The sequence below is a fragment of the Myotis lucifugus genome, unplaced genomic scaffold, assembly GCF_000147115.1.
Source record: "Myotis lucifugus unplaced genomic scaffold, Myoluc2.0 scaffold_449, whole genome shotgun sequence".
Taxonomy (NCBI): Eukaryota; Metazoa; Chordata; class Mammalia; order Chiroptera; family Vespertilionidae; genus Myotis; species Myotis lucifugus.
In genome coordinates, this window is record NW_005871497.1 from 727,219 (window position 1) to 742,281 (window position 15,063).

General features: G+C 40.5%; 1 protein-coding gene across 4 annotated transcripts in view; it reads left to right on the plus strand.

Annotated features, from left to right (window-relative positions):
* Positions 1 to 6,137: 6,137 nt before the first annotated feature.
* The window catches only part of LOC102442620 (UDP-glucuronosyltransferase 2B31-like), a 58,032-nt gene continuing 49,106 nt past the window's right edge, over positions 6,138 to 15,063 (plus strand). For 2 of the 4 annotated variants that reach the window (XM_006102974.3, XM_023744324.1), the window contains exons 1-2: positions 6,138 to 6,893; positions 8,614 to 8,762. In XM_006102974.3, the coding sequence (XP_006103036.3) occupies positions 6,173 to 6,893; positions 8,614 to 8,762 (870 nt within the window). In that variant the 5' untranslated portion in view covers positions 6,138 to 6,172. Of the gene's footprint in view, positions 6,898 to 8,613; positions 8,763 to 15,063 lie in introns of all 4 variants that reach the window. The other 2 variants (XM_023744323.1, XM_023744325.1) reach the window with 2 other exon arrangements.

Genomic DNA, 15,063 nt, shown 5'->3' on the forward strand with positions numbered 1-15,063 from the left:
TGTGGGGCACCGCCCCCTGTCACACTCAAGGCAGGGTCAATGGGGAGGTTGCAGCACCACCCCCTGTCACGCACAGAGCAGGCCCGAACAGGGGGTTGGGGCGCTGTGCCATCACGCACAGAGCAGGGCCCATTAGAGGGGTTGGGGTTCCGTATCCTGTCATGCACAGAGCAGGGCCAATCAGGGGGTTGGGGAGCTCCCCATTGTCATGCACAGAGTAGGGCCGATAGGGGAGTTGGGGCACCAATTCCTGTCACACACAGAGCAGGGCGGATCAGGGGGTTGGGGCGCTGCCCCCTGTCACCCACAGAGCAGGGCCAATCAGGGGGTTGGGGCACCACTTCTGTCACACTCAGGGCAGGGCCGATGGTGAGGTTGCAGCTCTACCCCGTCTCACACAGAGCAGGGCCCATGGGAGGGGTGGGGCGCCTTCCCCTGTCACACACAGCAGGGCCAATCAGGGGGTTAGGGAGCTCCCCCCATCAGGCACAGAGCAAGGCCGATCAGGGGGTTGGGGCGTCTTGCCCTGTCAGGAACAGAGCAGGGCGGATAGGGAGGTTGTGGCCCCGCCCCCTGTCACATACAGAGCCGAAGGGCTATCAGGGGGTTTGGGCGCTGCCCCTGTCATGCTGCTACAGAGCCGAAGGGCTATCAGGGGGTTTGGGCGCTGCTCCTGTCATGCTGCTCCAGGGGCCAGAAGGCCTCTCGGCTCCACTGATCCCAGTGCTCGGAGGCCTCTCGGCTCCGCTGATCCTGGTGCCAGGAGGCCTCGCGGCTCCCCTGATTCCAGTGCCAGGAGGCCTTGCGACTCTGCTGATCCCGGTGCTGGGAAGCATATTACCCTTTCACTATATAGGATAGAGGCCTGGTGCACGGGTGGGGGCCGGCTGTTTTGCCCTGAAGGGTGTCTTGGATCAGGGTGGGGGTCCCACTTGGTGCCTGGCCAGCCTGGATGAGGGGATGATGGCTGTTTGCCGCTGGTCACACCCCCTTCAGGGTGGGGGACCCCACTGCGGTGCCTGGCCAGACTGGGTGAGGGGCTGAGGGCGGTTTTCAGGCTGGTGGGTGACTGAAGCTCCCAACCTCTCCTTTTTTCTTTTTCTTTTTTTATTCTGGGATTTATTTACCTTCTATAGCTGTCACTGGAGCTGAGAACCGGCTTTAGCTCTGAGGCCGGCTCCAGCTTGAGGCCTCAGCTGCTGAAAGCAGGGATCTGGGTTTGTTTGGGTTCTATAATTGTAACACTGTTTCGGTCCTGCTCGCTCCAGCTCTGACGGCTGAAAGCAGGTTTCTGGAGTTTTGTTTAACTTCTGTATTTGCAACAATGTTTCTTAGAGAACAAGCTCAGAGGCTGGCAAGGCAGGCAGGGAACCTTGGCTTCCTCCATCACTGGAGCAAGCAAGCCTCCCTGTTCACTTCAGCTGCCTGGCTGCCGGCCGCCATCTTGGTTGGCAGTTAATTTGCATATTGCCCTGATTAGCCAATGGGAAGGGTAGCGAAATTATGGCTAATTACCATGTTTCTCTCTCTTTTTTAAAAAAAATATATTTTATTGATTTTTTACAGAGAGGAAGGAAGAGGGATAGAGAGTTAGAAACATCAATGAGAGAGAAACATGGATCAGCTGCCTCCTGCACACCCCCTACTGGGGATGCGCCCACAACCAAGGCACATGCCCTTGACCGGAATCGAACCTGGGACCCTTGAGTCCGCAGGCCAATGCTCTATCCACTGAGCCAAACCGGTTACGGCCCATGTTTCTCTTTTATTAGATAGGATTATTGTATTATTTTCCATATGAACAACAGTACACTTACTTTTGCCCTATCCTGTATATACCACTTATTTCCCACAAAAAAATATATGAAAAATGAGCAAGACTAATGAAAATCAAAGAAATACAAATAATGAGATAACATTTAAACCCATAATATTGTCAAAGATTTAAAAGTCTGACAATGCCCAAAGTTAATGAAGATGATGGGATATGTGTTCTTTTATAGATATGTTAATGTTTTATTCTCATCCCCCGACTTCCACTTTAGAAACCATCAGCTGCTTCTCTATATCTATGGATCTGTTTCTGTTTTGTCTGTTCATTTGTTTTGTTTTTTTGGATTATATATATAAGTGAGATCATACAGAATTTGTCTTTTAAACCCGACTTATTTCACTAAGCAATAATATCCTCTAGGTCCAATCATTTTGTCACAAATAGCAATCTTTCATTGTTTTGTTGGCAATATATTTTTTTAATTTGTCTTTATTGTTGAGAGTATTACAGATGTCCTCCTTTTTTCCCCATTGGCCCACTCCACTCTGACCCTCCAATAGGCCTGACTGCACTATTGTCTGTCCATGGGTTATGCATATCCTATATAATAAAAGCCCAGCGAACAAAACAGTGGAATGACCAGAATGACCAGAGACCAGAATGACCACAGCCCCTTGCCCCGGCCGGCCCCACCCCCTAGTGGGGACCCCCACCCCGATTGGGGTCATGGCTGGCCTGCAAACCTTCCGTGGCCCCTCACCCCAGCTGGCTTCGCCCCCAAGCAGGGACCCCCAACCCCATTGGGGAAGTGGCAGGCCTGCAAACCACTCATGGCCCCTTGCCCTGGACAGCCTCACCACCCAGCAGGGACCCCCACCCTGATCCAGGGCCCCCATCAGGGCAGGCTGGCCAGCTCCCACCGGTGCACTGGGCCTCTATCCTATATAATAAAAGGGAATATGCAAATTGATCCTAATGATGGAATGACCAGAACAACTGCTCGAACAGTCACTATGAGGCGCACTGACCACCTCTAAGTTCCTTTCCCCAGCTGGCAGGCTCCGATCGCCTGATGGCAAACGGAGAACCAGGGGTGGGTGGCGGGGAAAGCAAGTGGCACCAGGCAAAGGCTCCAGCCACATCAGTCGCCCCACACACAGAGGGCTACCCGCAGCGGGGGTGGGGCCGGAGAGCGGGTGGGAATGGCTGACCTCTTGGTTCCTCCCCCCATCCAGCAGGCTCCAATCACCCAATGGCGAATGGGGAACCAGGTGTGGGTGGCAGAAGGGGCAGGGCTGGCTGCAGGCAGCCAGGGAAGATGGCCCTGATCACAGGCCAGGCCTAGGGACCATACCCATGAACGAATTTCATGCACCGCGCCTCTAGTCTATATATATAAAACCCTAATATGCAAATAGACTGAAAAGCAGAACAACCGAACAACCAAACAATGTCACCATGATGTGCGCTGACCACCAGGGGGCGCATGCGAAACATGGTGAGCATCGGCAGCAGGTGGCAGAGTGTGGAACATGGCAGGTGTCAGCCACAGCAGGATGGTGGAGCAGGTGAGTGGGAGCACCAGACCAAGGTGGGGCACTGGTCACTGTCATCAGGGTGAGTCTCTGGTGGTTACTGACAATTCCTTGCTCCCGCGCACCATGGTCCCACCCTGGGCTTGCACCTGCTGCCGGTGCCGGCCCCGCTCGCACCCACTGCCAGTGCCCAGCACCGGCACTGTTCACTCAGCACTGTAAGTGGGTGCGAGTGGTGGCTGCCAGCCCCAATCGCCCCTCAGGGCTTCTCTACCTCCCCCTACTCCTGAGGGGTGATCAGGGCCAGCAGCCGCCTCTCGCACCCGCAGCCAGCACCAGAGCTGCCGCTCACACCCACTGCCCGGCACCCGGCACCAGTCTCGATCTCTCAGCACCATCAAGGCGTGAGCGGGCCAGCGCTGTCAGCGTGTGGGAGCGGCGGCAGCAGAGAGGGGCTGCCGACAGAGAGGGGACCAGTGGCTGTGGTGGGTGGTGCTGGGCAGGGACGCTGAAGATGGGCCGAGACCCACCCCTGTGCCCACTACAGCCTCACAGTCCACAGTTCCTTTCAAGGTGCACGAATTCATGCACTGAGCCCCTAGTATGCAAATAAGTTCCTTTAAGAGAAACTTCCTGGATCTCCAGCAGCCTCCATGTCATTCAGCCACAATCCCTGCTGCTTTTTACAGCCTGAAGTTATGAGGACTTCTCTTCCAAGCTCAGGAACCCTGGGCTGGGGGTCTGGTATGGGTCTGGGATCTCTGCAGCTGAGATCCCTACTGTAGGAAAAATCACCGCACCTGGATGTTGAACTAATCTGTTATGAGCCTCCGCCCCTCCTACCAGTCTCAGTGTACTCTCATCTTTACTTCTCTAGCTGTAGGACTTCCATTCAGCCAGCTTTCAGGTGGTTCTGAATGATGGTTGCTCTATATTTTAGTTGTAATTTTGATGAGGTTGTGGGAGGCGGTGAGTACAAGTGTTTACTTATGCCACCATCTTGAGACTCTCCGCTCTGTTTTAAAGTACTCTTCATTTCTTGTGTGATTTGCTCTTGATCCATTAGTTGTTTAGTAGCATGTTGTTTGGTCTCCACATACTTGTTTTCATTCCAGTTTTCTTCCTGTAGTTGATGTCTAGTTTTACACCATTGTGATTGGAAAAGGTGCTTGATATAATCTCTATCTTCTGAAGTGTTTTGAGGCTGTCTTGTGGCCTAATAAGTGATCTATCCTAGAGAATGTTCTAGGTGCACGTGAAAAAAAATGTGTATAATGCAGTCAGGGGATGAAATGTTCCATAAATACCTATTAAGCCAATATCATCTTATGTGACATTTTAAGCCATTCATTGTTTTTAATTTTCTGTCTGGATGATCTATCCATTGATGTGAGTGTGGTATTAAAATCCCCTACTATTATTGTATTACTTTGGATTTCTCACTTTAGGTCCATTGATAATTGCTTTATATATTCAGGTGCTCCTATGTTAGGTGTGCAGATATTTACAAATGTTACATTCTGTTCTTAGATTGATCTCTTTATCATTATGTAATGTCCTTGCCTTTCTTTACATTTTTTTTGTTTTAAAGTCTACTTTGTCTGATATAAGCATCACTACCCCAGCTTCCTTTTCATTTCTATTTGCATGAAATATCTTTTTCCATCCCTTCATTTTCTCTCTATATGTGTCTTTGAAGTGCCTCTTATAAGCAGCTTGTAGATAGGACATAATTTTTAATCTTTACAGCCAACCTATGTCTTTTTTTTTAAATCTTCACATGAGGATATGTTTATTGATTTTAGAGAGAGAGGGAGGAGGTGAGGTAGGGGGAGGGAGAAAGGGAGAGGGAGAGGGAGAGGGAGAGGGAGAGAGAGAGGGAGAGACATCTATGTGTGAGAGAACATAGATCATCTGTTGCCTCGCATATGGGCCCCAATTAGGGATCAAACCTGCAACCTTTTCATGCACAGGACAACACTCTAATCAACTGAGGCACCTGGCCAGGGCCACCTTATGTCTTTCTATTGGAGCATTAAATCCATTTTCATTAAAGTAATTATTGATAAGTATTTACCTATTACCATTTTGTTAATAGTTTTTTTGGTGTTCTTACACTTCTCCTCTGTTCCTTTCTTCTTTTCTTGATCTCTTCCCTAGTGGTTTGCTGTTTTTCTTTAGTGTTTGGTGTGTATTTCTTCCTCTTAGTTCTTTATATATCTTTTCTACGGTTTTAGTTTCTGGTCATCATAAGGTTTATGTATATAATTCTATATCTGTAGCAGTCTATTTTAAGCTAATATGCATTTAAATTCAAGTATATTGTATAAGAATTAAATTTTCACTCCCTCCTCCATGTTTTATGTTATTGGTGCCATGTTTTAGATATTTTTGTATTGTGTATCCCCTAATTACTTACTGTATTTTGAGTTGAGTTACATACATTTTTTCCTTTTTACCTTTGTAGTAGCTTTTTAAATGTCTAATACGATGTCTTTATTAATATTTGGCTTTACCTGTGGAGTTTTTATTCCTTCCTCATATTTTCTTATTTCTGATTATGGCCTTTCCTTTTCTACTTAGAGGAGACCCTTTAAATGGAAATAAAACAGAAGACTTGAAAAAACAAGGTCATTGATAGTGCTTATAATCATAAAACAGATATTAAAGCCACTTGTTTACAAATAAGATCATCTATATTTACTTTTTCCACTTCCATCCAAATGGTCTGAATGTTAATCAAATGTATTTACTTTGGGCGTGTGGATTATATTTTAACTTTCTAATTGATTTCCCTTTGCACGTAAGCATGAGCCATGGTAAAGGGATCGGCCATTTGAAAAGAAGCCTGTGTGCCACCAGGATGCCTATGAAGTGGATTTCAGTTCTGCTGCTGCTACAGCTGAGTGGTCACTTCAGCCCTGGGAGTTGTGGAAAGGTGCTGGTGTGGCCCACGGAATACAGCCACTGGATCAACATGAAGACCATCCTGGATGCACTTGTCCAGAGAGGTCATGAAGTGACTGTTCTGACATCTTCAGCTTCAATTCTTGTTGATCCCAATAAACCATCTGCTATTCAATTTGAGGTTTTTCCTACATCTTTAACAAAAGATGATTTTGAGGGTCTTTTCATGAGGCTGATCTCTAAGTGGTCATATATGCCTAAAGATACATTTTGGACTTATTTTTCACTAATGCAAGATATCTTTTGGGAATATTATGACTGTATTCAAACACTCTGTAAAGATGCTGTTTTGAACAAGAAACTTATGACAAAGCTACAGGAATCAAAGTTTGATGTCGTTCTTGCAGATGCCATTGGACCCTGTGGTGAGCTGCTGGCTGAGCTACTTAAAATACCTTTTGTGTACAGTCTCCGCTTCTCTCCTGGCTATAACATTGAAAAGTACAGTGGAGGACTTCCATTCCCTCCATCCTACGTACCTGTTGTCTTGTCTGAATTAAGTGATCAAATGACATTCATGGAGAGAGTAAAAAATATGATTTACATGCTTTATTTTGACTTCTGGTTCCAAACATATAATCGGAAGAAGTGGGATCAGTTTTATAGTGATGTACTAGGTAAGTCATGTTTTAATTGATAGCTTGGAACCCAAACTTTGCTAGTGCCATAGAAGGAGAGTTTGTACAAATATAAAGTCAGAGGAAATATCTTTTATAAGTAAAATGACTAAATAATAATATATAATGATATTTCAATCTCACGAATATTGTAGAAATGTTTAAATTATTAGGCCATTTTTAACCCTGTGAACCACTGTTAATACAGGAGATTTCAGGAAGTCAAAAACCACAAATTGAAGCACTGAGGAATTCTAGAAGCCATTATACCAATTCTTTGTCTGTTTGTAATATAATTTATTTTTTATTCTTTTTTTCTGGGTAAAGTGTTTTATTCTTTGTTTTTTCTTAAATATAATGTCAAAATATTGCCCATCCTACACTTATTGTTAGAGAACTTTTAAGTTCATAGCAATATTGAGTACGATTTCCCATATAACCTCTGCCCCCACACATGTATAGACTCCCTCATTTTCAACATATCACACCTGAGGGATACATTGCTACAATTGTTGAACCTAGAGTGGCACATCGCTATGCTCCAAAGACCACAGTTCATGTTGGAGTTCACTCATGGTGTTACATATTCCATGGGTTTTAACAAATTTATAATGACATGTATTATATAGAGTGGTTTCACTATCCTAAAAATTCTCTGTGCTGTACTTATTTCCAAAATACCCATTACACTATAATTTTTCAACCTAAAAATAGGCATTAGAAATTTCACTAAATATCTTGATCAAAGCAGAAAAGTAGATTGAGATGTTACTTTACTTCTAGCACAGCTGTCTATTGAGCTTTGACATCATTGTTTCCACTTGTTCCTCCTCAGTTTCTTTATTTTAAAATTAAACTGTTTTTGCCATGTTACCTAAAAAACTCTTTCACGATAGAGAGATATAATAGCTCCAACCTGACTCAAGAACCTACGAATCAAAGTTTCTAATAACTACATATTCATTCACTCAGTGCTTACACTGTTTTAAAGGTCAAAAATTGTGTTGAAGTGTGGACAATCAAGTTATTGCTCTGTATTTGTAAAAACTGTATCTTTTCATTACTGACAAATGATCCAAAACTAAAGGGAGCACATTTATTTTCCATATCTTATAAAAACTTTCCAGCTGTTATTTGCAAATATTATTGTTAAATATATATAAATATTATTAAACTCCAAAAATAAACAAAAATGCAATTATAGGTGTCAGGAACTAAGATATACTTCAAAAACCTCACAGTTCTTAGAAAATCTAGTATTCAGGGAATAGCTTGCTAAATTGTAGAAACTAAGCTGAGTATTTATAAGGCAACGTGTTTCCATTGATAAATCGATTAGGGAGCTCAAATAATTGTGTATTTGCATCTGTTACTTTTGTAGTTTTACAAAGAAAACAAATATGTTTAATTCTATAGTGGCTTACATTTAATGGTTTATCATTGTGAATGTACTGATGTCACATCAGAGATAAAAAGTCTCTAGCACTTTGTCTTATATATTTGAACATAAACATAAAACGTATACATTTTATATATTTTATCACACATATGAGTATGTATACATATATACCATATACATAAATATTTATATTATCAAACCACAGACACTTTAAAGCATTTTGGCTACCTTATCCCAAGCCCCTTTCAGAAAATGTCCTAGTATAGTACTTACATTAAAATACTCTCATTTCCTCTACCTTCTGTTTGCTTTTCCCTTCAGGAAGACCCACTACATTATATGAGACAATGGAGAAAGCTGAAGTGTGGCTCATTCGAACCTATTGGGATTTTGAATTTCCTCGCCCAGTCTTACCACATTTCGATTTTGTTGGAGGACTCCACTGCAAGCCTGCCAAACCCCTGCCTAAGGTAAACCTATTCCTCTTTGTTTTCTTTTGAGGATATTCACTAGTATTCTACCTTAGAAGGAAGACAATGCTTCAACAATATGAATTGTGTTCCACCAATATTGGCAGCAAAACCCAACATTTACTTGCTGTCACTCCAACATTTAAAAAATCCCCCATTTTAGATCTGGTTTGTCATCCTAGCCCAAAAAGGGATTGCATAGCCTATTAAAGCAGGTGTTTTCTGACATTCACCAATTCTGCACAAAATCTCAGTAAAGATCCCTGGGGGAACATGGTTAGCGACATCACAGCTGACTGACAAAGTGAGCACAAATAAAATGTACACTGCACATATAATAAGGACCAAAAATCCTGCATATTTAATATACCAATTTCATCTGAAAATCACCTATAGTACAAAATTGCAAAATAATTGTCAGTATGTAGGATATTCCTTATGAAGGAAAGCAATAATCTAATATGCTTTAAATTGATATAATATCTTTAAGACATAATTACAAAACAACCATCCTTTACTGAATTATTTTATTATCTACTAAGACATCCTGTTTGTCTACCATTTGATTGGCAGCAACATAAAACAGATCTCTTATTCAAGGGTTAACCCAATTTCTATTTAGACTTAAAAATGTTTAGCTACATGCCAATAACTTTCACAAGGTCTAAAGCCTGAGGTAAAATTAGTAGAAGTTCTATTCAATTCAACCCTATTGTTTTTTTTTAGCTTTATTGAGGTGTTATTGACATATATTTTTATGAGGTATTTATAGGGTACACTAGAGGCCTGATGCACAAAATTCATGCATGAGTAGGCCTTGCTTCCCCCGGCTGCCAGCACCAGCTTCTCTCCGGCACCCGGGATCCAGGCTTCCCTCCAGCTGCCAGGAGGCACCTGGGACCCGGGCTTCCTTCGCAGCCCCAGCCTCGTCCTGGATGACATTCGGTCTAATTAGCATATTATGCTTTTATTATTATAGTGATTTGATATACATATACATTGTGAAGGTATTCTGCTCATGTAATTAACACATCCATCACCTCACATATTTATCTTCTTTTGTGTGTTTGAGAACATATAAGTCCTGCTCTCAGCATATTTCAATTATACAATACTGTGTTATCAATTCTAGTCACCAGGTTATACATTAGGTCCTCAGACCTTTCATCTCCTAGCTAGAAGTTTACAATCGTATATCAACATCTCCCTATTTCCTCCACCCCCAACCTCTGGCAACCACTTTTCTACTATTTTTCTATATTTGCCTTTTTTTTTTTTAGACTCCCTATATAAGTAATAGTATACACTATTTGTCTTTCTCTGTCTGGCTTTTTTAGCTTAGCATACTTCCCTCATGGTCCATTTATAATGTAACCAACAAACAATTTCCTGCTTTCTTATAGCTGAATAATAATTCCTCTGTGTGTGTGTGTGTGTGTGTGTGTGTGTGTGTGTGTGTATCTTACTCATCTTTTGAGGGACACCAAGGTTGTTTCCATATCTTGTCATTGTTAATAATGTGCAACAAACACGGAAGTACAGATATCTTTTCAATATCCTGTTTTAATTTCCTTTGGATATAGTATACCCAGAACTGGGATTGCTGGATCATGTGATAGTTCTATTTTTAATTTTTTTGATGAAACTCCACACTTCTTTCCATAATGGCTGTAACAATTTAAATTCCTACCAAAACTTTATATGTCTCCTTTTCCCCACATCCTTGCCAAATTTGTTATCTCTTGTCTTTTTGATGATAGGCATTCCACCGGATGTTAGGTGGTATCGCACTGTGGTTTTGATTTGCTTTTCCCTGATGATTAGTGATGCTGAACCCCTTTCCATGGACCTGTAGTCCTTTTGTATGTCTTTGGAAAATGTCTCTTCAGAGCTCTTCCCATTTTTTTAAATATATTTTTTATTTTTTTTACGTATTTTATTGATTTTTTACAGAGAGGAAAGGAGAGGGATAGAGAGTTAGAAACATCGATGAGAGAGAAACATCGATCAGCTGCCTCCTTGCACACCCCCTTCTGGGGATGTGCCCACAACCAAGGTACATGCCCTTAACCAGAATCGAACCTGGGACCCTTGAGTCCGCAGGCCAACGCTCTATCCACTGAGCCAAACCGGTCAGGGCACTCTTCCCATTTTTTATCTGAGATGTGTGAGTTCTCTACATATTTTGGATATTAACCCCTTATCAGATATATGATTTCCAAATATTTTATCCCATTCTGTATGCTGCATTTTAATTTTGTTGATGCTTTTCTTTATTGTGCAGAAGCTTTTAGTTTGAGGTACTCCCACCTGTTATTTTCAATTCTGCTTTCCATGCTTTTGGTGTGTACCCCCCAAAAATCATGGTCAAAACAAATATCAAGGATGTTTTCCTTTTTGGTAGCTTATTGTGAGTGTATAAACATATAATTGAGTTTTGAACATTGATTTTGAATCCTGGGACTTTACTTAATTTTTTTATTAATTCTAAAAGCTTTTAATGGAGTCTTTAGTGTTTTCTATATATATTATCATTACATCCATAAATAGGGACCATTTTACTTCTTCCTTTCCAATTTGGATAACTTTTATTTCGTTTTGTTGTCTAACTGCTCTGACTAGAGCTCCAGGTAATATTTTGAATAAAAGTAGCAAGAGTGGGCATCCTTGTCTTTTTGATTGTTCTTAGTGGAAAAGCTTTCTGTTTTTCATCATCGAGTATTTTAGCTTTGGGCTTGTCATAGATGGCCTTTACTTGGTTGTAGTCTTTCCCTGTATATACATGCTGTTGAAAGTTTCCATAATGATTGGATGTTGAATTTTTGTCAAATGCTATTTATCTCTCTTCAGGTCTGTTCATATTTGCTGTTTATTTAGGTGATCCTATGTTAGGTGTATAAATATTTACAAATGCAATTTCATCTTGTTGGATTGACCTTTTAATCATTATATTTCACTTTGTCTGTTGTGACCATTAGCTTAAAGAGTATTTTGCTTGTATAAGTATAGCTACCCCTGCTTTTGTTATTACCATTTTCATGAAATACTTTCGCCATCCCTTCACTTTCAATCTATGTGTGTCCTTAAATCAGAAGTGAGTCTCTTCTAGGTAGCATACATTTGGGTCATATTTTCTTTAATTGTTGTAGACTCAATCACCTATGTATTTGGATTGTAGAATCTAGCCATTTACATTTAAAGTAAAATCAATAGATAAGTATGGACTTACTTTCATTATTTTTAACCTTTTTCTTGCTGTTTTGTACTTTTTTGTTCCTTTCTTCTCTTACTCTTATCCTTTGTGATTTGATAATTTTTACAGTGGTACGCTTAAATTCTTACTCTTTTTCTTTCTGTGTATCTACTATAGGTTATTACTTTGTAGTTGCCATAAGACTTACATAAAACTTCTTGTATTTATGAAAGTCTATTTTAAGCTAATAACAACTTAACTCTAAAGGCATGATAAAACTCTATATTTCTAATCTCTTCCACATATATTTTGGGTTTTTGTCACACTTTATATCCTTTCACCATTGTATCCATTAAAAATTTATTTTTAATTCTTTTTTAAACCTAATAGTAGAGTTATAAATAATTTATCCACCACCGTTATATTAGAGTATTCCTAATTTAACTATGTATTTACCATTACCAGTAGAGTTGTATTTTCCTATGTTTTCCTGTTACTTATTAGCACCCTTTCATCTCAACTTGAAGAATTTTTTTAACACTTCCTTTGAGGCTGGTCATAGTGGTCCTTTAGCTTTTGCTTGTCTGGAAGTTTTTTCTCTCTCATTGAATTCTGAAGGACAAGTTTATTGGGTAGAATATTATTTGTTGGCAATCTTTTCTTTCAGTACTATGAATATATCATGTCATTCATTCCCTTGCCCTCCAATGTTTCTGCTAAAAAAATCTGCTGATAGGCTTAGGTTGTTCCCTTGTTTATGACCAGGTGTTTTTCTTTTGCTGCTTTTAAGATTCTCTCCCTGTCTTTAACTTTTGACAATTATAGTGTGCCTTGGTGTAGCTTTCTTTGTATGCCTCTTATTTGGAACTCTCTGGGTTGTCTAGAAATGAATATCTGTTTCTTTCCTCAGGTTAGGTTTTCAGCCATCATTTCCTTAAATAACTCTTCTACCCCCTTTCTTTTCTCCTTCTAGGAACTCTATAATGCATATAGTGTTGCAACTGATAATAGTCCATATGTCCCTTAAGTTACCTTCACTCTCTAACATTCTTTTTTTTTTCTTTTTTTCATCTGATTGGATGAATTCCACTGTCCTTTCTTTAAGTTTTATGATCCTTTTCCACTTGATCTATTCTATTTTGAACCCTTCTATTAAATGTTTCGGTGCATTTAATACATTCTTCAGCTCTGATTTCTGTCTGATACTTTCTAACTCTGTGAAATTCTCACTTTGTTCATACATTATTTTCCTGACTTTGGTTAGCATCTTTATGACCATTATTTTGAACTCTTTATCAGGTAAGTCACTTATCTCCATTTCATTAAGGTATGTTACTGAAGTTTTTTCTAGTTCTTGGGTTTGGAACATAAGATATCCCTGTTTCTTCATTTTCCTTGACTCTGTGGGTTGATTTCTGCACATTAGATGAAACAAGCACCTCTCCCAGTCTTGACAGAATGACCTCATGTGGGAGATGAACCTTATCCATCAGCCCAGCCAGACTCTTGGTTGTGTCTCAAAATCTTTGTGACTGTCCAATCTACCTTCTTTGTTCTTATGTAATGGAAAGTGTGCCAAAACCTGTCAGTGTCCCAAAGAAAATAACTGCAGTCATCACCTAGATCAGTGATGGTGAAACTCTGACACGCGAACTCATTTTTTTTGGTTGATTTTTCTTTGTTAAATGGCATTTAAATATATAAAATAAATATCAAAAATATAAATCTTTCTTTTACTATGGTTGCAAATATCAAAAAATTTCTATATGTGACACGGCACCAGAGTTAAGTTAGGGTTTTTCAAAATGCTGACACGCCGAGCTCAAAAGGTTCGCCATCACTGATCTAGATTGTACTTTTAATCCAGTCCTCAAATATTTGACAAATCAGTAAACAACAATTTTAAACATTTTTTATTGTATTTTATTTTTAATTCCCATCCAAGGATATGTTTATTGATTTTAGAGAGACAAAGGGAGAGAGATAGAGGAAGGGAGAGAAACATCAATGTGAGAAGCACAGATACGCTGCCTTCCATACCCACCTTGACTGGGTGGACCCCATTCCCTAGGTATGTGCAATGATCAGGAATCGAACTTGCAACCTTTTGGCGCACCTGACGATGTTCCAACCAACTTAGCCAGGGCGCAATAGTTCGTTGTTTGTTTGTTTTTTCTTTCAAAGTTGTGCTTTATACTTAATGTCAATAAGGTTGGCTTTAATTTACAATCTACTAAGACTGCAAAAAAGATATATATACAATCAATTCTGTATATATAGAGTCCAAATAGTAGGAGGGACCATGGAAAATATGAAAATGATATGCTTGTTGAAACAGTGAAATGTATTATCAGGAATGAAAATCTTTTCTCTTACCCTTTGTTCTCTGTTTCTATTGAAAGACACTAGTTTTCTCAGATGGTTTAAGGAGACTGCTATACTAAAAACTCTTCATTATTAGGAGTGAATTAGCAGTAGAAATGTGTATCCTTTGGACGTAGTCAGTTTAGGCTACTATCACAATGTACCATACCAGTAGACTGGGTGGCTTATAATCAGCAAAAATGTATTTCTCACAGTTCTGGAAGCTAGAATTTTGAGATCCAGGTACCATCATGGTGGGATTCAAATGAGAGCTCTCTCTGGTTGCAGACTGCTGACTTCTCATTGTATCCAAACAATATGTAAAAAAAGCAAGCTAGCTTTCTGGCCTTTTCTTATAAGGATACTAATCTCATTCATGAGGGTTTCACTTTCATGACTTAATCACCTCCCAAAGGCCCCACCTCCATATACCATCTCTTTGGGGGTTAGGATTTCAATTTAGGAATTGATGTCAGGTGAAACACAGACATGCAGTCCATTCAGCTTTGGAAATGGGGGAGGGGTAGGAAGCGATTAACCAAAGAACTTGTATGCATATATGCATTACCTATGGACACAAACAATAGGGTAGTGAAGACCTGGGGTGGGGTGGGAACTGGGTAGAGGGGGGCAATGGAGGAAAAAAAGGGGGACATTTGTAATATTCTCAACAATAAAGGTGTCTTTTTGTGTGTGTGTTCTTTTGTCTTCTAGAAAAGAAATAAAAGAAAAAATGACCTACTA